Raw genomic sequence first — 24674 nt, forward strand, 5'->3', positions numbered from 1 at the left:
AATTGTTTATTGAACTATGTATTTGCAATCGTGATACTCAGCAAAACAGCTCACTTGTGATGCTTCTTATATGTTATAAATAAACTCAACAGTTGAAAATTTAACTTACCTCATGTATTTTCTGTGAGTTTATGTGTGCTGTTAAGCTTTTTTTGATGTTGAATGAAAGGTTAATATTATCAGAATCATTCTCGCGTTTCGATGCTTCCTCAGTCTTTTTTTCTTTTCTTTTTTTTTTTTTTTAAAATCAGGCTAACTTGTCCAGTCGGGCATATAAAAATGTCTTTCACTTATTATAGTAAGGCGTAGAGTCAATATGGGATAGTTGAACACATATAAACGAATAAATTTTCAAATTTAGCTCTTTTTGTCAGTTATTTAGATAGATAGTAACGTTAGTTACTATGACAATCGTTCGCATTAGGTAAACACTACTTTTAAATGCTCTCAATAAGAACATTTTACTTCCAAAAATCGAACATTTGGCTTAACTATGCCATGATAGCAATTCCCAGTTTACTGCACAGAAGTTACCAAGACCACTAAATGTCAGGATAGGAGGCTATTGTGACATGAAATCGCTTATGGATTAACTTAAATAAATATAAAAGGTTATATTTCTTAAGTATAATTAAGTGAATTTACCAGGAATTATGTATAAAGCCTCTTATCTTCAATCGTTCGGGGGACGGCTCCAGTCGGCTGGGTTTCTGAATTTGAATGATGCGCGCGCAATCCCATAATGCCACACTACAGTAAGTTAGTGTATGAAACACCTGCTTCTTGTAAATGACTTACAGTTGACGTGGAAATATACTGTTAACAACTGTAAAACCTTATTTGACCCATAATGCATTGCGAATTACAGCTGCATCTTGTAAAATGTTTATACAGTAAAATTCTGTAAAATTTTGCTGTAGAAACTACAGCAATTTTTTACAGTGTGTATATGGCTTATGTAAATCCACTTTGGAGATGTACATGTTATTACTGGATCTCCGCTGTGCACTATACATAATAAAACATGTTTTTTACAGATTTTTTATATTTTTTTAACAAATATACTGTAACGTTGATGGCTAGTGACACCTTAACAAATCAACAGTTTACAGTAGCTCAACAAATGTGATTTTAACACACGGGAACCGTGTTTTGGTTTATAATACTCACCTTTGTCAACACCCTCGACAGTGCTCTCCTTCATGTTAGATGAAGATGTATTCTCTTGCGTGGCATCCTGGGATTGAAAAGTGTACATCGATGAACACTGCAGAATCTGGCCTGAAGCAGTAGGACATACGGGGATTTCTCGTTTACTGTTTTATGAATACTGCGGTTTTCAAACGTACTTCTTTCTTCACATACACTTTTTTTTATTTTTTTTTATTTTTTCTACTATATAGTAGGTTATGAAATAAAGAAGAGTTGCAAATAAATTAGTGGATATGGCCATGGAAAATATGTATTGTAAAATCATTGCTTTTTCGCGGCTTCATTTATATTTTGCAATTATTATTTTTTTTTGCCATTTTTCCTTTATTTAATAGGACAGTAGTTTGACTGGAAAGGAAGTTGGAGACAGAGTTTTGTTTTCAAAAAGCACATACATTTTCTTTCATTTTCTTTCTCGTAATTTTCTTTTGCAAAACGTTATTCTTTTTCATATATATGTTACATCATATTGACTCCATATAGAAACGTCATTGATAGTATAGGAAAATAATTTTTTTTTTTTATTTTTATTTTTTTTTTGCTTTTCAAAAATGCGGGAAATGTGACTGGCTTAGTGGTATTCAAAAAACCTTTGCAACAAATCTCAAACCTAAGTTGCTGTAGTTTCAGCCAATCACACTGAAGCAACTCACCCTTTAACCAATGAGCAAGAGGATCGCTTTGGCTGCGCGAGGGTTCGCAGGGCGGAGCAATAGAGGTTTGGGTTCAGAATGTGTGCGGGAGTTTGCTCCTGGTCAGAACAGAAAATGAGACAACAAAACAGCCGATGGACAAGCGTGTTCTGTAAATAATACAACGTCATGGCCTTGATACAAACGGACTCCAGTGGGAAAGGAAACGGACTAGCCAATGCTCTACAAAGTGGCGTCAGAAAAGTCTGTCCAAGTTCTAAAATTGCGAACATGCAACCAAAGGACACAGAGTTCAGCACACAAGGTCTCCCAAAAGCTTTCCTTCACAGTTTACGGACTTTATTCGATATTCTTGACGACGGAAGAAGGGGTTACGTTCATATCTCCGAGATTGAGAGTCGATGGCGCGGCGCGGAGGCTCGCGATTTACCCGCTGGGGTGCTGGAGAGTCTGAGGCGCGTTGCGCCGCGTCACGGCTGCCTGAAGTTCGAGCGGTTCGTAGCGGGACTCAGAAACGCGATGTTCAATCCCGAAAATTGCAGCAGATCGATCGCTTCAAACCACCAACACCAGCAGAAACCCCAGCAGAGAGTCGTGCGTCCGCTCGGACCGAGTAACGGAACAAACACACTCCACAGCCGCCAGAACGGACCGCAGGACAGCTCTGTATATTCTACGCTTTATCCGGGGCTCTCGGTCACATCGCGGGGCTGCGGAGGACTCGAGAGAACGGACTGTTCATATCGATGCGATCCGATACACACCGGGAAAAACGCGCATCAGATCCGATCCATGGAATCACTCGCTCTGGAACCCCCTGACGCCCAAAACACAGGCAAGAACATCCTTTCACTTCATCTGAGTTTAGTTAGGATTAGTTCTAGTTTAGTTACCGACAGAGGTGGGTAGAGTACCCAAAAACTTTACTCAAGTAAAAGTAAAAGTAATTCTAGAAATATTTACTCAAGTAAAAGTAAAAGTACTAGTCTTGAATAGTTACTTGAGTAAGAGTAAAAGAGTATCGGATAAAAAATCTACTCAAGTAGTTAGTTACTTTGGGTCATATATACGGAGCCTATTTTTATTTAGATATATAGATAAATGTACATAATGTATGTGTGCGTGTGTAAATGTATATATTTAATCAGCCTTTACTCCAATTTATTATAAAACCCTGTCTGTTTATTTAAGTAACAGATATAGGTTTCATGCCATAACAAATTTTTAATACGACTGACTTTATATTAAATGTGAATTTAACATTGAAAGTTAATGTGATATAAATATTGCTACTAATCTTTCATTGTTCAGAAAGAGAGCAAATAACATTTACATTATTAAACATAATTTTCACTGACAGTCTAGGTTTCATTCACTCTCAGAAACTCCCATTAAAATCACTGAAACTGTTAACACTGTGAAATCAATATCTTAATTATAGATTCGTACACACATCTGCACTTTGTTGTTTCTGACGAGAGAATTCGGCAGAAAGAGGTATTCAGTAAGTGAGCGAGTGAAGGAAGCACCGACATTTCAGCGATGACCCATCGGAACACCTCTGATTGGCCAATAATTTAATAAGCTCAACAGAACCGTGTGTGATTGGTTAATGCGCAGCGCTGTAAAAACGCGTCTGTCTCTGGCTCAGCGCCAGCAAGCGATCACAGATCTGAATTTAGCAGCTGATGATATGACTTGCTGAACGTACTCGCACCGGTGTGATTGTATTAAAATTAATAAAATCTTAATCGGCTATTTTTTGTCTTTTGGAAGCTGCATTCAACCTGTTATAAGCCACACACGTACAACAAACTAATGTCACAGTGGTATCCTGTACTGTAATCGAATGTAGCCCAAGTTATTACCTGTTAAACAGTAGACAGCACACGCGTTCATCTAATAAGGATCTCCATCGCAAGCAAATAATAGTCTTTGCAGATTAGCTTTCAATTCAGTGCAGTTCCATAGCAACGTTTTCAACGCTGCTGATATTCTTAAACGTTACAACTCTGAGTGAACCGCTTCAGAGCTCAGCGCGTGCAGCATGGAACTGAACGACTCAATCAAACTGATTCATGAACCAATTCACTCGTTTGCCAATTGGTTTGATCAAGCCTTTGAACAGAGTTGACTCAAAAGAATGAATCATTAGCGAATGGGCATCGCTCATTGCCCAGAGAAAAGTAGATGGCGCGTTAGGAATAAACTGAAGCATTTATAATTTATTGCATTAAGATAAAGTAACGAGAGGAGCGTCGCCCACAGTAACGAAGTAAAAGTACAGATTTTTCCCAAGAAATTTACTCAAGTAAGAGTATAAAGTACCCAATTTTAAATATACTCCGAAAAGTATTAGTTACCCTGAAAAATTACTCAAGTAAATGTAACGAAGTAAATGTAACTCGTTACTACCCACCTCTGGTTACCGAAACCTACTGATGATCGATGATTAGTGAGGGCTGATCACATTTATATCCAGATTTAAGGTCAGATTGATTTTTTTTTAAATGTGTAAAAGTCCGTCAGTCTCAGATGGATTGGAAAGAAAGAAAACCCTTTTCAGATGAGATTTATCGTGTACTGTTAAATCTTGTCCAGACGTTTAAAGTTGAAATACGGAGAACAGCTGGCTTTCAGTTAGAGAAGCTGTTCTGATGTGTTTGATATTTAATGATTGTGAGAGCTGTCCTCCATCAGCTTGAGTGAAAGCAGCTCTCAGTGCTACATAATGACAGGAATGTTTGGCATGAGACAGTTTGAACATCCCAGTGCCAAACCCTTCACACACAGCAGTCAAACAATCGACAGCACATCACACATTGTGCATCAAGTTGTTAAAATAAATTAACTTTTATGTACTTGGCGTGGCACCATGTTGATGGCCTCCTTTACTGCTACTCTGACTACTGCACAGTGTTTAGATGTACTCCCTTTCAACATTGAACATTGGAAATAAGGGAAGTTTCCCGGGTTAATCATCCAAAATACAGAAAAATGTAAACATTCATCTTTCTGTTGCTATCCCTCTGCTGACAGCAAAAATTCGTTATTACATACTACAAAAGTGCGGCATTAACTAAGTGAGTTGTGAAGCTAGGCCTACCCAGCCGGCATTTCAACGTTGATTCAACGTTGAAACAACGTCAGGTACCATGGTTGGAACAACGTTGAATAACCTTTCGATTTTGCAAATTGGATCAACGTTGAAATCACGACGTTGATTCACCGTTGAAATCGTGACGTTGATGTACGGTTGAAATCACGACGCTGATTCCCCGTTGAAATCCCGACGTTGAATAACGTTTCGATTTTGCTAATTGGATCAACGTTGAAATGACGACGGGGATTCACCGTTGAAATCGCGACGCTGTTTCACCGTCTTACCTGCATTTTGGGTGAATTAGGGTCGTGCTGCAGACCTGGGATGAAAGCTGAATGAGGTGTTGATTTTGAAAAGTTAATCAGCGTTGATAACACGAAGTTGTTTCCCCGTCGTACCTTGCACCGTGTATAAATACACCTAGATCCTAGTTGGCATTTAGATCAACATGCAAGGCTAAAAATCTAATGACTGGCAGCAATGGCTTTACAAATAACTTCAATAAACTACCACATGCTCAAAATTGTAAAACAGCAGTTTAATTTTGGAAACATACTGTATAAAACAGATGAAAATAATCCCACACTTTATTATGCAGAGTATGCATGGAGGTAATGCTAAAAACAGGTAGTAGAACAATCCAAATACAATAATATTTAAAGGTTTTTGTGAAATAATTTGGCACATAAATGCATATTTTTTTTGCAGCACTTACAAGACAAACCCTTGTACCTTTATGACTGAAACCAGTGGATCTTTTATTTTGGTGGAAACCTACAGTTTCTGTCAAAAACATGTTTTAGTAATGTGTCTCATTACAAGAGTTGTGTACATTTGTGCAGTGAAAATGTGTTGAACAGTTTGAGAAGGGAACCTTCCACCAGTTGATTTCTAATAGGAACCCCCCCGGACTGTGTCTTCTTTACCGTGGGGAATGCAGAATGAGATTTCTACCGCAGGGCACTCTAAAATGTTAGAACCAGCAGCCTTAGTGTATACAGTGTGGTTGTGCTTCGGGTGATCCTTGAAAGTGTCCCAGCGCTAGGTCCATTCTGACGCCGTCCCCTCCACTCTCTCCCACTTGTGCACTTTCTGTACGGTCCTGTATAAACATTTACATTTAATCATTTAACAGAAGCTTTTATCCAAAGCGACTTACAAATGAGAACAACAGAAGCAGTCAGGTGTACAAGCGAACAACAACAGGATACAAGTGCCATGACAAGTCTCAGTTAGTCTAGTACAGAACGCATAGCCAGGTTTTTTTTTTTTTTTATATATATAAAAGAAAAGAAGGAAAAGTGCTAGCATTAGTTGGTTAGGTTCTGGTGAAAAAGATGAGTCTTAAGATGTTTCTTGAAAATGAGTAAAGACTCAGCAGTTCGGATTGAGATTGGGAGGTCATTCCACCAGCTTGGCACAGTCCAGGAAAAGATCCGTGAGAGTGATTGTGAACTTCTTTGGGATGGCACCACAAGGCGTCGTTCACTTGCAGAGTGCAAACTTCTGGAGGGCACATAAGATTTAACCAGTGAGTTTAGGTATGTTCACAACGTTTCACAATAACTTTGATATTGTCAAATATATTTAACTGAAAACTGAATGCTAAATAAATCACACAATATTTTCACTTTACAGTTCAGTAACAGTGAGGTTGGAAACAAAGTGGACAACACTATTCATTAAACACTTATTTAATGTATTCAGATGAAAATGTACAATATTAACAAATTATTCACAAGCAGTGTTTTCAGAGCCCCTAGTTACACTGTTTTAATCAGAACACTAACATTACAGTGTAGTAAAACAAGTCCAATCAAATTCAGTACATTTTTATTAAACTAAGCACAACCAAAACCTATCACAAAAGGTCAAAGCATCTCTAGCAGAAGTGACAGTGCAATGTAGCAGATGAACAATTTCTTACCAATGTTTCAAGAACAAGCTGGATCCTCGATGACTCTACAAGGGGAAAGAAGAAATGGTTTACTGAAAAGTTCTTAAAAAGCAGGATTTCATATTATACCATTTCTTTAAACCACTGGTTCTCAAACTTTTTATACCAAGTACCACTTCAGAAAATATTTCTTATTAAATATTAAGTTGCACCATAATGACCAACATTACATTTCAGCAGCGTAGTAGACCAAACTATTCAGCTAACGTTACAGGTCTACAGTTAAAAAATGAGGCAGTTTTATTCTAATAAGAATATTAATTGTTGTCAGACACTTTACCATGGTAAATACAGTTTGAACATTAACACTAAACTGTGCTGACATACACAGGTAAATGAAAAAAAAAAGTTTAAATAAAAATGTAATTTTAAATGTAACAAAAGTTACAAAACTGTACTGTACTTTAACTGTAACATACTTAAATGTGCAAAAAAAAAAAAACTTAAAGATTAAGTTAAAATATATTAACATTAATTAGTTTAATTTAGTGATTCACCTGCATAACAACTAGAGGGGGCCTGACACTTTGAGAACCATGGCTTTAAACAATCCTTTTTTTTTTTTTTTTTTTTTTTTTTTTCATTAATTCATTAAAATTATATTATTTAAATACCGAAATTTGCACTTATATGTTGCAGAAAACACTTTGAAACTATTATAAGAATACAAAAATATATAACACACCTAATGCATGGGATTCATATCAGGAAAATATGGGAAAATCTCTAAAAGACAGACATTAACACATAACTTACCAGCAACACAGTGGGTGAGCATCTAACTTGATCAGCTGTGATAAAGCAATGCAAAAATAGACACACGGGTATTTATTTATCTGGAGGTTACATGTCCTTTAAACTACCCATTTGTAAACTCTGGTAATACTTTACTATTTTCAAAAGATAATAAAGATAAAGTTAGCGATTTTCTTACCTCATTTTGACAGGATGTTTTCAGGACCTCGCAGAACACCTGACCCTTCTTGTGTTCACAGTTTTTGTTCTCCATTGACATGTCACGACTCAAATTCGCTCAAAATAAATAAAAAATGTACAGGCAAATATGAAATAATTCGGGACCGACCGAGCAGTCAGTTATAACGAGCAGCAGCTCACAGTTAGCCGCCTCACTCACAGAAAGACGACAATAACGGTCATATTTTTAAATGTAGAAAAGCGCGAACCGATTCATTGTCCAGTTTCCTGAATGACAGCCAGATTAACCAATCATGATAGAAGTAATAAAATAAAACTACCAATGGGAGTTGTTTCAGTGTGATAAAGCAGCGAAATGTATAGTTTTATTGTTGTTAATGATGATAATATTTAACATATACCTTTAGATTTTAGAATAGGTATCATGACTAAAATATTTTTAAAATATATTCATTAAAACAACTGACCTTATTTCAACCATATTTCAATGTTGAAAGTTGGTCATGTGCTGGAAGTTTTTCAACAGTTCATCTTTAAATGTTGAATCAACGTTGTTTCAACGTTGAAACCACAACTTACCATATTTCAACCATATTTCAACGTTGAAGGTCGGTCATGTGCCGGCTGGGTAACGTGACTTTGCTTACAGATTGGCATGAATACGTGCCCCCATAACAACCACGCTTTTAAAAAAGCCAACATCACGCTAAGGTTGCTTTCAAGTAAAACGATGCTTTGAAAACATCTGTTTCGCTGGAAAGGTTAGGGTGTGACAACAGTAAAGAGGCTGACAGGTCCGATGGAAGGGCTAACGCGATATTTTAAAGGAAAATACTAAAACAGGAAGACAACGGGAAAAGAGCTCAAATACGTGAGAACCCCAAAAAAAAAAGGGAGGGTTGACAGTTACTAACTACAACTTTAGCACTAACAGTTACTAAACTAGCAGCTAGGTGGAGTGCAGGTTATCTTTGTCCGGATTACTGTATTACTGTTTGCCAGTTCTATGATCTGCAGCTCCTGAACCCATCCTTTTGTGATTACTCGCATGTATCTGGTCCACTGATGAAGTCATGGGTCAAGTCAAGTGAATTATTAATCATTTTCTAACAGGCGTCGAATACTGACTTTAGGAAAAGGGGAATAACCAATGACATTTGAGATAACAACTAAAACAGCAAGCCCCGCCCCACGACTGACAAAAATAAAATTGTTCGCGCGAGCAGAGGTGAGATGATCGAGCACGAGGATGTGGGGAATGAGCATGCGCGCGCGAGGGCTTTTATTGCGCGCAGAGTACATGTCACGCGCGCGCGAGAGTTTGAAATGAGCTCGCGGGCTCCCGTTTCTTCGCATCCGATTCAGTTTTCCTCTCGCGGAAGCCATATAGCGCGCGCGCCAGCATCAGTTGAATGCTCGGTTATTTTTGTCATTGATTTGCCGTCATACAACTTGGGGGCGTGGCAGCATCGACGATTCCATTTTTTAATTCGAAGTTCGAGACTGTGACTTAATTTCGATCGATTTCGATTTAAAATCGAAATCGTGACACCCCTAGATATTAAGCAGATGTAGTTCTTTTGTTCAGATCAAAATGTTATGACATTGTATGTTACAATTGTAAACTTAAACTTTGAACCTTTAAAGCAGGGTATTAAAATATATATGGTCTTTTTAATAAAATACATTTTATACATATAACACATTTAACTAAAGGATCCTGAAAGCACTTTTTTCCCCTTTACTCTTACTGAGCAAAGAGTGGTTCAATAACGTTGAATGTTACAGGGACTGATGATTGCAAATGCAGATCCCACTGTGAACTGGTTGAATATTATTTATTTATTTATTGCTAAGGTTTGCATACGTTGGTGTGTTCTTAATGACAGCTTTCTTAAAATTATATCCTATTTCTAAAATAAAAAATATCCCAATATATATCGCCTTGGTTAAAGTATTATATATATATATGCAAATTAATTTTCTGCCAGCAGGAGTCGCTTTAAGAGCAGGAGAGAGAGAGGTTTGTCCATTAATGGCTGCAAATCAGCGCTTAGCTCACAAATGCTGCCTTATCAAGCAATACATGCAAGATGAAATGAAATGGAAATTTTTCTAAATACAGTCGGTTCCATCTGACAAACAGTGATATATAAACACCTGCACCGGTTTTTGATTTTGAAACATGCAGTGCTCATGTTTACTCAATGAAGTCGAAGCCTTTTGGAAAATCTATTCGTGGTGGTCAGTTTCAATATTGTGACGGCCCGCTACAAATAAATCAATGTGTGGGAATCCCTGCCTGTATCGTGATATGTATCGTATCACCAGATTTTTGGCAACACACAGCCCTAGTATACGCCCCTGCTCACACATCCAACACATGTAAACTGTGTACTACTGCTCGACCGATATCTTTGAGAGCAGAATGGCCTATATAAAATGTGTGAGTGTGTATATTTATGATTTAAAACAACCAGATTTAATGCAAATTCAAATTCTGTTGTATTACAGAATGGTGGGCTGCCAGATATCCTGCGTTGTATTGTAAGGGGAAAATGTCTAGAATATTTTTATTGAATTATAATAAGAAAACCCTCTTAGTTTTCTTTCTTTGGATCGTTGTTTCTACACTGACGATTTTTGATCTAACTTTATTTATACCAAACAAGGCCATAATCATATCTAAAACACTAGGGAGGCTATTGTTTTGAGGAAAATATTAAGATCAGACCACTATGGTAATGGTAAAGGGAACAAAAAAATAAGATTTTTTGCAAAGTAATCCATCTGAACTGCAAATATGTATATATTTTTTTATTTTAAAATATGCCCCCATTCATTTTTTAGTTAAATAATCTTGAAAATTCCAAACAGAAAATGCTAATGTCATCACAATAATTATAAATTAAATGAGTCACATAAATGACAGCCCAACTTTCAATTCAATCAGTGGAATTTGACCCCCAAAAAAAGTCTTAAAGAATAGTTTGCATAACTGGATATTACAGTTGAGCTGACTGTTGCTATAGTAACGAACACAATTTTCAACCCACAAGCTCTTATTTCAGTGTTGTTTACTTTCAGTTTTCATTCTTACATTCAACATTAACAGCAAGTCAAAAGGGGAAGCTTTCAACTGAACTGTATAGGCTACATGCATTTTATATGCTTACCTTGCCCTGTCCATGGAATGAATACACGTTATAGAATGAGTTTGTTTTTTTAGAACATTAAAACTGCTCAGGTAATTTTAGTGTTAGGCTATGATACATATACGTATATTTAACTCCTCATAACGTGAAAACTTCCTGTGATAGCACAGGAATGACACAGGAACAGGAAAAAAAAAATTGATGTATACCCAGCATAAATATGTGCATATCTATGTGGTTTTCTATTTATTTTCCAACCTGAGGAGTATGACTCGCAGGAGTTGTGTAAATCAGGAAATTGCTGGAAATCATACATTGATAGTGAGGGCCTTTACAAACACACACACTCGTGGTATGAGAGTGTGTGCAGTGAGTGCACGCAACAGGAGGTTAGTGCACAAGACCAGGTCTTAAAAAAGGCAAAGCGCAACTAAAATCTCAAATACAGTTCCTGAGCTAAGCCTATCCCATCACCTGTTCAATTGCTTGGTAACACAAATTGCTAATCAGCCAATCACATGGCTGCAAATCATTTTAGGCATCGAGATACATTGAGGACAACTTGTTGTAGTTCGCAAGGCAGACAAATATAAAAATTACATGGATTTAAATGTCATTGAATCACGCTGTAAAGTGAAGGATGGCCAGGCCATTTGGCGCCCTCTGCAGGTGTTTGTTATAATACATAATAAACTTAAGTTGGTTATGTTCATATTTTGTTTATACCTATTACATTATGTAGGCCTATTTTATTAGTGTTATTCAATAAAGCCATGTAACTACTTGGATTTGGTACTTTATTTTGATTTGTTATGGAGAAGTCTTCTTTCTGATTTGATATGGGAAAGTCTTTCTATTCTCTTCTTAATCCGCCTCCAAATCCTCCTCCATTAACTCTTACAGAGGACGACTTTGCAGTTTTTCTTCACAAATAAGACAAGAACCATCAGTGACCAATTCTCCACACCGCAGACTGAGGAAAACTTCACAATGACCGATGCACTCTCTTTCTCCTCCTTCTCCCCACTCTCAGAGATGGATGTTTTCAAACTTCTCCTGTCCAATCATCCTACTACTTGTTTACTTGATCCGATCCCCACTCACCTCCAAGAGATCTCTTCTTCAATCATACCTTCGCTTACTCACATTATCAACTCCTCTCTTCACTCTGGAACATTTCCCTCAGCATTTAAGCAGGCTCGGGTAAGCCCACTGCTCAAGAAACCATCTCTAAATCCAGCGCTTCTTGAAAACTACAGACCAGTATCCCTTCGTCCATTCATTGCAAAGACACTTAAGCGAGCTGTGTTCAACCAGCTCTCTATGTTCCTTGTACAGAACAACCTCCTGGACAGCAACCAATCTGGCTTCAAAAGTGGCCACTCAACTGAGACTGCTCTGCTCACGGTTACTGAAGCCCTGTGACTTGCAAGAGCAGCTTCAAAATCCTCAGTACTCCTCTTACTGGACCCGTCTGCTGCTTTTGACACTGTTAATCACCAGATTCTCCTGTCCACCCTCAGAAAGATGGGCATCTCTGGAACGGCACTCCTTCGGGTTAAGTCCCACCTCTCTCACAGATCCTTCAGTGTGTCTTGGAGGGGTGATGTTTCTAAGTCACAACACCTTGTTACTGGGGTTCCTCAAGGCTCAGTACTTGGACCACTTTTCTTCTCCATCTACATGACATCTTTAGGATATGTCATTCAGAAGCATGGCTTTTCTTATCACTGCTACGCTGATGACACCCAACTCTACTTCTCATTCAAGCCAGATGACCCGACGGTAGCTGCTCGCATTTCAGCCTGTCTAGTGACATTTCTGGCTGGATGAACGACCATCACCTTCAGCTTAACCTTACGAAGACAGAACTCCTGGTGATTCCAGCTAACCCATTGCTTCATCATAACTTCTCTATACAGCTGGGCTCATCAACCATAACTCCTTCGAGGACAGCCAGAAACCTAGGAGTTGTGATGGATCATCAGTTAAGCTTCACAGACCACATTGCTACAACGACCCGGTCCTGCAGGTTTGCCTTATACAACATTAGGAAGATTAGATCCTTCCTGTCAGAGCAAGCCACCCAACTTCTTGCCCAGGCTCTTGTTCTCTCCAGACTGGACTATTGCAATGCTCTCTTGGCTCCTCCTGCATGTACAAAGCCTCTGCAATTGATCCAGAATGCAGCAGCGAGAGTGTTCTTCAATGAGCCAAAAACAGCTCACGTTACTCCTCTCCTCATCAGGTTACATTGGTTACCAGTAGCCGCTCACATCAAATTCAAGGTACTGATGCTTGCCTACAAGACGACCACTGGCACGGCACCAACTTACCTAAACTCACTGGTTAAATCTTATGGACTAGACTGTGCCCAGCTGGTGGAATGACCTCCCAATCTCAATTCGTACAGCTGAGTCTTTACTCATTTTCAAGGAACATCTAAAAACTTTTTCTTCAGCATTTAACCTTATACTAGCACCACTTCTCCTTTTCATTTATAAAAAAAAAACATAGCTCTTTGTTCTATACTAGACTAATTGAGACTTGTCATGGCGCTTGTATACTGTTGTAGTTCTCTTGTTGACCTGACTGCTTCTATTGTTCTCATTTGTAAGTCGCTTTGGATAAAAGCGTTTGCTAAATGATTAAATGGAAATGGAAGTCATGGCTTAGTGGTCAGAGAGTTTGACTCCTAACCCTAAGGTTGTGGATTCGAGTAGAGGTCTTCACGGGTCCAAAAATTCGTGCCCGAAACCGACAGAGACCCGTAATGTACTACACCGAACCAACCCGGACCCGTCTAATATTTTAAAAGCTGGACCCGGACCCGTGTAGATCCGAGAAATGTCCACCCGGACCCGTATATTATTTGAAATCTGGACCCGAACCCGCCGGGAAGACACAGACCCGACTGGACCCGACGTTCACATATTCCACCTTAAATTGCTATTACAAGTCAATAAACCTGTTGCGAAGAATACAGCTTTTTGTCTTACCTAATTTAAAGAGCCGTAGTCTCTCTTCCTTGTACCTGACTGCTTGTGATGCATAACAATCCTCCGTCAAGAAAGTTATTCATGTTATTCCTCTCGTTATTCCAAGTCCAAGCTGAATCCACTCATTATTTCAGCTTCAAAAGTCCACTTGATGTAACGGTGAAGGATAACAAATGCTACTGTGCACATGTACATTCTGACTCGAGTTAATTTTCATAATAACTTAGACTGTTTGCCCTTTTCAACTATAATAACGATCGCTCGTGCAATGCCATGGCCGCTGACATTATTTATTTAGTATTATAATCTGATCTCTTTCTGTGCTCTCTGCTCTGCATCGAGTCTGAATCTGAACCACTAAAACTTTAAGATTAAACGGTTCATTTATAATATTCTAAAAATGGGAGAAAATGTAAAACGCGGTTTGGCAGTCGAAGTGTCCCTCACTGGTTGCCATCGAAACATGAAATACACTCGAGACTGCACATGCGTGCTAGCTGTATCAACCTAAAATGCTTTAACGCAATTTGAGCGTCATAGAAAACATTCATGTGACAGTTCACCTCAGATTGTGTTGCTGATTTGAAATATATTAAATATGAGTGTGTCAAGTCTGCAACCATTAATACCGTGTGTGCACTTGTATATTAACTCTGAGTCTGCGAGCGACAGAGAGAGAGAGAGAGAGAGAGAGAGAGAGAGAGAGAGAGAGAGAGAGAGAGAGAGAGAGAGAGAGAGAGAGATCACTTATTTTGGCTCACTCTTTTCTTCTCCTAATTTTACAAGTTGCAAGTTACAAAAAACACAAGCAGTCTTTGATCACGGCCGGGTGTTCTTCGAGTCCGATTACTCCGATCGGCGATCGCACGGGTATTACACACAATGTTAAACAGACCCAGGACCCGAGGTAATAGATTCGGACCCGACCCGGACCCGGCTGATGATTTTAAAATATAGACCCGAACCCGTACGGGTCCCGGGTCGGGTCCGGGGTCGACGGGTCTCGGGTGCACTGTGAAGACCTCTAGATTCGAGTTTCAGGTCGGCAATACCATGACTGAGGAGCCTTTGAGCAAGGAACTGAACCCCAACTGCTCCCCGGGCGCTGCAGGATAAATGATGCCCACTGCTCCGGGTGTGTGTGTGTGTTCACTGCTGTGTGTGTGCACTTTGGATGGGTTAAATGCAGAGCACGAATTCTGAGTGTGTCACCATACTTGGCTGAATGTCACCTCACTCACTGACATTTGAACCAGTTATTATTACCTCATCGTCAGTTTATATATAAATAGTCATCCTAAAGCCTGTTTTTCACTTAGGTCTATTTGTATTACTAAAAATATAAGATTACCCAATTATTAAAGTAATCATTAGTTACAGCCTAAATTACAGCCTAAGTTAGTTAAAATATTTCAAAATACAACTGCATTGTTTTGATTTGTTTGATTTAAAGACGGATATTTTGTAATAAAAAAAAAAATCTTACAAATAGTATATAAAAAAAAGTCTCATTCTAGTGAACCAAGTATCTGTATCATCAAGTGTATTGTCACACACCCTAGATTTGTTGATAACTGGTGATATAGCTCATAATTTCCCAAGTGTTTAATGCAGCTTTCATTCCTCAGTTCAATCATATTCATAAAAAAAATCACTTTGAATAAGGAAAGTGATAACTTGGTCATAATATGCTTTCAAATGTTAAAGTTGCCACGGTCATTCCATGCTTTTGTGCTGCATTTAGTTTCATTAGTTTCTTAGAATTCGAAACGTAATAACATAAGACCTCTGATTTTAGTCCCTGAAAACCAAAAAAGTAGTGCTTGAAAAGTCCTTTTAATTTTGCAGTTTCTGTACAAACCCTGTTAAAAGATCTGTAATACCTGGATATCACTACCTGTTATCATTCTCATTCAAAGACACCAGACAGGGGGAAAAAATCATCAAATTTCAAGTCCATTTCACACTTTTAAAATCTCCAGGTAAAAAATAAAAATAAAAATCACATTCTACAACATTTACTGGTATTTAGCAAAATTTTATCTATGTGTATATTGCTTGCAAAAGTGTTTTAATGTCTAACGGAGTCATGTCAACCAGATGAACTTTAACCCTTAGGCAGGATACAGACTGCAACTAAAATAGTTACAAATGTAACAAAATAATAACATTTACAATATTTGATGTAGTCATTGACAGTCAGCAAACCTGTTTTTCCAGCTTGCCTTACACCAATTCAATAGAAAACAAAAAACATTCCGAAACAGTTTCAGACTTGATTTACAGTTTAAGTCAGATTCACTGTAACTCACAACATTAACTGAGATCATAGTCGACTCCAAATGCTTTTTAGTAATTCGTCATTCATAATGAACCAGGAACATAATGAAACAAGCTAAATGTTTTCTACAAAATGGTGACAAGCCGATTTACTAGTCACAGCATCATGTTTGATCAAATTTTAACTATAACTAAATGCATTATTAATTTATCAAAATCATCAGAAGTCTTATGTTAAGAATAATTTAAGAATAAATAAGTTTCTCTATCAGAGCCTGACCAATGAGAAGCATGATTTCTTACCCTGTTCAGATTAGGCAAGGGAAGTTTATTTATAGAACACATTTCATACACAATAGTAATTCAAAGTGCTTTTATATAAAAATTAATTAAAATAATCATAAAAATAATCACAACAATAAAAGCAGAGTGCAATCATTGGAAGATTTAATTTTCTTCATCTAGTTGTTTAGTGCAGTGTGTGTTTTATAACGTTTTCTAATTGTTGTTCTCTCTTATTCTAAAAGCAGAGAGTGGTGGTCTGCCTCGGTCAAAGAGTGAAACTATGACCGGATTCACACGATCTCGACGACACACGAGGAGCCGCGACGAGAGACGCCACACCATCACTAACGGAGTGGATTATGGGATGGTAAAGATTACTTTCTTCCCAAATAAAGTTGTGTGTGTGTGTGTGTGTGTGTGTGTGTGTATATATATATATATATATATATATATATATATATATATATATTATGAAATTGTAATATAATTATTATATAAGTTGAAAGTTAATTCACTTTGCCAGTGAATACAAAAATTCTGTTCACACAAGCAATGCTGTTCCATTTTTTTTCTGGTAAAGCACCCTTCACACATCAGTTTCTAATTACCAGTAAATACTGTGACATCATTAATCGGATTTGTCCTCTTAACCAAGGTGGATGATAAATTAAATTAAAATAAAATGTATGCATTTAGCAGACGCTTTTATCCAAAGCCACGTACAGTGCATTCAGGCTATAAACTTTTACCTATCATGTGTTCCCGGGGGAATCAAACCCCTAACCTTGCGCTTGATAATGCAGTACTCTACCAATTGATCTACAGGAACACATCCTCCTGTTCTGACATCACTTTTTACAAAATTAATATCATTGTTATTTCTTTAAGTAGAACACAGGAAAACAAATACGGCTACAACATACATTATTTCCATGATCGATCGTCGTTTAAATTGTATTTTAAAACACAATTGCAATGGTTTCAACTGACATTATGGCTTTTAAAATAAAATTTTCCACATTTTGTGATGTGCAGTAAGTGAACCGCTTCCATCGGCTGCTCCTGCAGCAAAACTCATGTCTTAATAAGCACAAATACAAATGTTTTCATATTCGCAATGTATTTGAATGTTAAAATATTATTTATAATGTAAACTAGCTTGTATCTAACACGCATTTGCATATAGACTGAAAAGATGATCCTCTTCAAATGAGCAAAAGTGTCCTTGGCATAACAGCAGAGTGGACCGATATAATGATCTGTTTAAACTGACCTGTGTAACCTTTTGAATGTTTAGTTGACCACATTATTTTGTTAATGAACAGACTGCGATGTAAGTTTGAGTTGCTGGAATACGTGTGCTCCAGGCTCTGGCGTGATCAAAACCGATGAGACATAAAACAATTAAAATGAAAATTGTTTACTTTTGCACACTCGCAATAAAAAAGATTGAAGATCTGTGCTCTTGATAAATAAAGCAAAACAAAGAGAATCTGCGTTATATATTTTTTTTCCGTGAACTCGTGGAGCGCCGCCACACTTCTGTTTTTACATTTTAATTAAGTCAGATATATTTAGCATATTTAAAAAAAAAAAAAATAATAAAAACATATTGTTATTTTTATGTAAGGCCTATTACTTAGATAGGAAAGTGTCAGTTACAGTGGCTATAAATTGCTGTTTTGAATCCATCAATTATTTATTTACAAATTATAAATTCTGATTGACAAATGTGGAATAAAAGCTTTGTTTATTAGAGGAATAGAAATAGAAAATGTTAGATCATCAATCAACCAATCAATCAATCCTTTATTTATATAGCGCTTTAAACAAAATACATTGCGTCAAAGCACTGAACAACATTCATTAGGAAAACAGTGTCTCAATAATGCAGAATGATAGTTAAAGGCAGTTCATCAGTGAATTCAGTGATGTCATCTCCGTTCAGTTTAAATAGTGTCTGTGCATTTATTTGCAATCAAGTCAATGACATCGCTGTAGATGAAGTGACCCCAACTAAGCAAGCCAGAGGCGACAGCGGCAAGGAACCGAAACTCCATCGGTGACAGAATGGAGAAAAAAACCTTGGGAGAAACCAGGCTCAGTTGGGGTCAGTTCTCCTCTGACCAGACGAAACCAGTAGTTCAATTCCAGACTGCAGCAAAGTCAGATTGTGCAGAAGAATCATCTGTTTCCTGTGGTCTTGTCCTGGTGCTCCTCTGAGACAAGGTCTTTACAGGGGATCTGTATCTGGGGCTCTAGTTGTCCTGCTCTCCGCTGTCTTTCAGGGATGTAGAGGTCCTTTCTAGGTGCTGATCCACCATCTGGTCTGGATACGTACTGGATCCGGGTGACTGCAGTGACCCTCTGATCTGGACACAGACTGGATCTGGTGGCTACGGTGACCTCGGAACAAGAGAGAAACAGACAAATATTAGCGTAGATGCCATTCTTCTAATGATGTAGCAAGTACATAGGGTGTTATGGGAAGTGTTTTCGGTTCCGGTTTACCTAATTAATGCAGCCTAAAAATCCTTTAACAGATTTGGATATTAAAAGCATTTCAATCAATCAATCACCTTTATTTATATAGTGCCTTAAACAAAATACATTGCATCAAAGCACTGAACAACATTCATTTGGAAAACAGTGTCTCAATAATGCAGAATGATAGTTAAAGGCAGTTCATCAATGAATTCAGTGATGTCATCTCTGTTCAGTGAAATAGTGTCTGTGCATTTATTTGCAATCAAGTCAATGATATCGCTGTAGATGAAGTGACCCCAACTAAGCAAGCCAGAGGCGACAGCAGCAAGAAACAAAACTCCATCGGTGACAGAATGGAGAAAAAAACCTTGGGAGAAACCAGGCTCAGTTGGGGGTCAGTTCTCCTCTGACCAGACGAAACCAGTAGTTCAATTCCAGACTGCAGCAAAGTCAGATTGTGCAGAAGAATCATCTGTTTCCTGTGGTCTTGTCCTGGTGCTCCTCTGAGACAAGGTCTTTACAGGGGATCTGTATCTGGGGCTCTAGTTGTCCTGGTCTCCACTGTCTTTCAGGGATGTAGAGGTCCTTTCTAGGTGCTGATCCACCATCTGGTCTGGATACGTACTGGATCCGGGTGACTGCAGTGACCCTCTGATCTGGACACAGACTGGATCTCGTGGCCACGGTGACCTCGGAATAAGAGAGAAACAGACAAATATTAGCGTAGATGCCATTCTTCTAATGATGTAGAAAGTACGGTGTTATGTGAAGTGTTTCCGGTTCCAGTTTACCTAATTAATGCAGCCTAAAAATCCTTTAACGGATTTGGATATTAAAAGCATATTAGTATGTTATGTGTATGCCAGGTTAAAGAGATGGGTCTTTAATCTAGATTTAAACTGCAAGAGTGTGTCTGCCTCCCGAACAATGTTAGGTAGGTTATTCCAGAGTTTAGGCGCCAAATAGGAAAAGGATCTGCCGCCCGCAGTTGATTTTGATATTCTAGGTATATAGAGTTTTGAGAACGTAGCGGACGTAGAGGAGTATAATGTAAAAGGAGCTCATTCAAATACTGAGGTGCTAAACCATTCAGGGCTTTATAAGTAATAAGCAATATTTTAAAATCTATACGATGTTTGATAGGGAGCCAGTGCAGTGTGGACAGGACCGGGCTAATATGGTCATACTTCCTGGTTCTAGTAAGAACTCTTGCTGCTGCATTTTGGACTAGCTGTAGTTTGTTTACTGAGCGTGCAGAACAACCACCCAATAAAGCATTACAATAATCTAACCTTGATGTCGGAAATGCATGGATTAACATTTCTGTATTTGACATTGAGAGCGTAGGCCGTAATTTAGATATATTTTTGAGATGGAAATATGCAGTTTTACAAATGCTAGAAATGTGGCTTTCTAAGGAAAGATTGCGATCAAGTAGCACACCTAGCTTCCTAACTGATGACGAAGAATTGACAGAGCAGCCATCAAGTCTTAGACAGTGTTCTAGGTTATTACAAGCAGAGTTTTTAGGCCCTATGATTAACACCTCTGTTTTTTCTGAATTTAGCAGTAAGAAATTACTCGTCATCCAATTTTTTATATCGACTATGCATTCCATTAGTTTTTCAAATTGGTGTGTTTCACCGGGCTGCAAGGAAATATAGAGCTGCGTATCATCAGCATAACAGTGAAAGCTAACACCATGTTTCCTGATGATATCTCCCAAGGGTAACATATAAAGCGTGAAGAGTAGCGGCCCTAGTACTGAGCCTTGAGGTACTCCATACTGCACTTGTGATCGATATGATACATCTTCATTCACTGCTATGAACTGATGGCGGTCATATAAGTACGATTTAAACCATGCTAATGCTCTTCCACTGATGCCAACAAAGTGTTCAAGTCTATGCAAAAGAATGTTGTGGTCAATTGTGTCAAACGCAGCACTAAGATCCAATAAAACTAATAGAGAGATACACCCACGATCAGATGATAAGAGCAGATCATTTGTAACTCTAAGGAGAGCAGTCTCAGTACTATGATACGGTCTAAATCCTGACTGGAAATCCTCACATATACCATTTTTCTCTAAGAAGGAATATAATTGTGAGGATACCACCTTTTCTAGTATCTTGGACAGATAAGGGAGATTCGAGATTGGTCTATAATTAACAAGTTCTCTGGGGTCAAGTATGAGTATATTAGTATGTTATGTGTATGCCAGGTTAAAGAGATGGGTCTTTAATCTAGATTTATACTGCAAGAGTGTGTCTGCCTCCCGAACAATGCAAAAACAAAAGTGTTGCGTTTATATTTTTGTTCAGTGTTTATAAAACCCTGACAAGCTGTGAAACAAATCAGATCCGGAAAAGATTGATTTTGTGATTCTAATGTGAAAGTATGTTTTGTAATCATGGTGTCTGTGGGTTTAGTTGAGTGGAGAAGTGAAGTGGTTTTCTGTTTCAATGGTCTGAACGGTCGTCATCAGCTCCTCCTCTCAGCTGTCTCCCTCTACTCCTCGCGTGTACGTTCGCTCTGTCTCTCTCTCTCTCTGTGCGGTTCTCTGTCCTCCACTCATGGTGGTCAGCCGGCTCGGGCCGCGGGGCCTGGACGCTGCCGTGTGGGCCGCTTACACCACTGTCTTCATCCCTCTGAGCAGCAGCCTGTTCTCCAGCAGAGCCCTGCACTTCTACCTCTGGGTGAGTGAGACACTGACAGGTTTGTGATGATGTTTGCTGGGCTTTTCATGCTTCCAGTGATTGATTTCTCTGTTTCACTCAGCAGTCACATTGCCATGAACTGTCTGTCTGTAAAAGTTCCACAGTTTTTGTGTAATATTTGTGGAGATTGGGCTATGTGAGATGCTCTGTGTGGGACTGTAGCTCGTGTCCCTCGTGTGGTGTCTGCATGATTTCTCTTGTGAAAGCGGACTGTTGATGTGATTCTGTCTGCTCACCATCTCTCTATACAAAGTGGATTTTCGCTTTCGACGGCCCACCGCACAAACACACAGCACAAAGCCTCTCCCCTCCCTTTGTTTCTTTTTAACTCACATGCTTTAAAAAGAGTTGAGACGGCAGTTCATCGGCCTGCAGAAGATCTGCTGGCTGCTTTGAGCAATATTTAAATCATTAACATGCTCTGTATTAAATGTGTTTTTGAGTTTCTTAAAGTTTCCAATCTATAGAATGTTCTACCTGTACAAAAGTAGCTTTTTTCCCCCCAAAAGTAGCTGTTTTAGTAACAAAAAATCTTAAAGTATGTAACAGACTGAAAGTGGCTATTTAAAGAAAATCTTCCCCCTGCTGTAGGTTACCATTACGATATCGTGTAGAAGTTATTTTCCATCATAAAAGCAAATGCCATGTCTTGTTTTGGGTATGCAGGAGTACAAATGAGACTACATTTTGTGAGGCATTGTTTTTGTGTGTTTTTTTTATTTATTTTATTTATTTATTTATTTATTTTTATTTGTCATGGCATGGACCTCTGAGTTATGGTTCGATATTTAAACCAGACATATTATGGTGAGGGAGCAGAATTAATTAACTTTAAATGGAAATTGTGGTACTGCAAATGTATTATTAAAACTGTCATTCACTGCATCACTCATGTCATATGCATCAAGACTTCAGTATGTTGCTTGCTAATTTGGTGTGATAAAGATACAGAATCGCAGAGTTCAGATCACCAGTTTGGTTTTATTTTGGTTTTTGTTTTGAGAATAAACCACATGTGACATTGTGCTAATAAGCTTTAAAATAATCGTAAAATCTAATAAATCTGACCTGACATTTCAGAGACAGATTTGTGCACAGTTTCTGTGTTTGGCCTGTAGCTCAGTCGACTGTTTGAAGCCATCGTGTCTCAACTAGGGATACACCAAAATGAAAATTCTTGGCTAAAGCCAAACAAAATAAAACCCTGGGCCAAAGGCCAAATACCAAACACTGTTGTTCACGTCCCCTCCCCCCCATGTATTTTGCCTTTTTTTTTTTTTTTACCATTGCATACATTAAATAGACAAAATAAACAACAATTTCAAAACAACAATTTGAAATTATTTACTTCCCACTGTTTTTTTTTTTTCTTGTTACATTCTAACAGACACTATACCAACGAACCAATATTTAACTTAAAATTAATAAGTTAGTACAATAAAACTTTTTGGCCATTTTTGACACCCCTTTCTTGAATCATTCAAGTATCTTTTTTACTGTACAAATAAATGCAGCCTCGCTGAGCAGAAGATACTTTTAAAACATTAGAATATAACAGATCCCAATTTGAACACTAATGTGTGAATGTTATAATAAGTGTGTTAATAGAGCTGTTGTAATTATTATAATTATTATTTTTATTTTATTTTACACAACAACAGTAAAATTACAATACTAACATTTATGAATGTTAATGAAGCTTTTGAAAAAAATTTTTTTTTGTTTTTTTGGCAGAAACCCGCAGGAAGAACTCTGTGCTTCTCTTTGTTGACAACAGCAGATTTATAAATGTTTATAAAAATGCATTTATATAATGATGTCACATGCCTTGTGCGTGTGTTAGAATAAAAAAATAAAAATGTCACTGAGAAAATGACGAGTAACAAGTGTTTCTGCGCAGATATTCCTCATGAACTCTGGCTAATGAGCTTGTGCATGTGTTAGAAGACATAACGTTCTGCAGTGTATTTACTAATTGTTTATGGCCATTTTAATCATACAGTCACCAGAACCTCTTCCTCTTCTCATCAGACGTGTGATGCAACACTAATCAGTCTCTCACTGTCTGTGCTAGTAATGATTTTTGTGTCTATGAAAAATAATGCTATAGTGTTTTACTACATCAAGATCTTAAAAGTACCTGAAGTTACTAAAGCATGTTGTATTTGTACGAGTTGCATTGTTACAATTTGCAACCGTGTGGAAGTGTTTGTTTTGTTTATTTTTGTGGTTAATTTTCTTATATGTTCTGTTATGTATAGCTGTGAAGCCCTAATGCAATTACCTGACTCTTGCAGGATTAAACTAGTAGTAAATAAACAAATTACATTACTTTTGGAACACACCCTTGTTTTGAAATGGAGGAAGCTGAACTTGAAAGGACTGTTGAGCCCATAGTAAGTTCAATCGCTTGTGTATTTGAGCCGAAATAGTGAGGGGACCAAGCACTTCTACCAATGGAAGAAGTCGTGAACCTGCTAAATAGGGATTTATGTGGATACCCTTTAAAACAGACATTCTGACATAATTTTGTGTGGAACTGCTCCATATTCTAGCGTGAGTACCACATAGAGATCTATTTAGCTCAGCCTTGTGCGCAAATGGCTTTAAACACTTTAAAGTTTGAACAGACAAGACTTAAAACACGTTAGCTTGCTAAACTTTCTTGAGGAAAAGTGCAAATCAGTTTACTAAATTATGTAACTGACTGCTTCACTTCCACTTTGAAACCTAATCTAAATCTTAATGCTCGAGTCTCCGTTGTATTGAATATGACCTGACCACTCACATTGTAAATCATTATTGTAAGCAAAAATTTTAAAAAGGCAACCACAAAGGGTACATACTGCAGCTTTAACAATAATTACCAATATAAGTATCCTAACAA

The 24674-nt window shown here is 37.8% G+C and overlaps 1 protein-coding gene across 4 annotated transcripts in view; it reads left to right on the forward strand.

Moving 5' to 3' along the window:
* Positions 1-1822: 1822 nt before the first annotated feature.
* sapcd2 (suppressor APC domain containing 2) overlaps positions 1823-24674 on the forward strand; it is a 32020-nt gene continuing 9168 nt past the window's right edge. Inside the window, exons 1-2 of one of the 4 annotated variants that reach the window (XM_026210553.1) lie at positions 1823-2700; positions 16823-16947. In XM_026210553.1, coding sequence (XP_026066338.1) covers positions 2034-2700; positions 16823-16947 — 792 coding nt within the window. In that variant the 5' untranslated portion in view covers positions 1823-2033. Of the gene's footprint in view, positions 2701-16822; positions 16948-21330; positions 21767-24674 lie in introns of those variants that run through there. The other 3 variants (XM_026210551.1, XM_026210552.1, XM_026210554.1) reach the window with 3 other exon arrangements.

Source organism: Carassius auratus, chromosome 30 (genome assembly GCF_003368295.1).
Source record: "Carassius auratus strain Wakin chromosome 30, ASM336829v1, whole genome shotgun sequence".
Taxonomy (NCBI): Eukaryota; Metazoa; Chordata; class Actinopteri; order Cypriniformes; family Cyprinidae; genus Carassius; species Carassius auratus.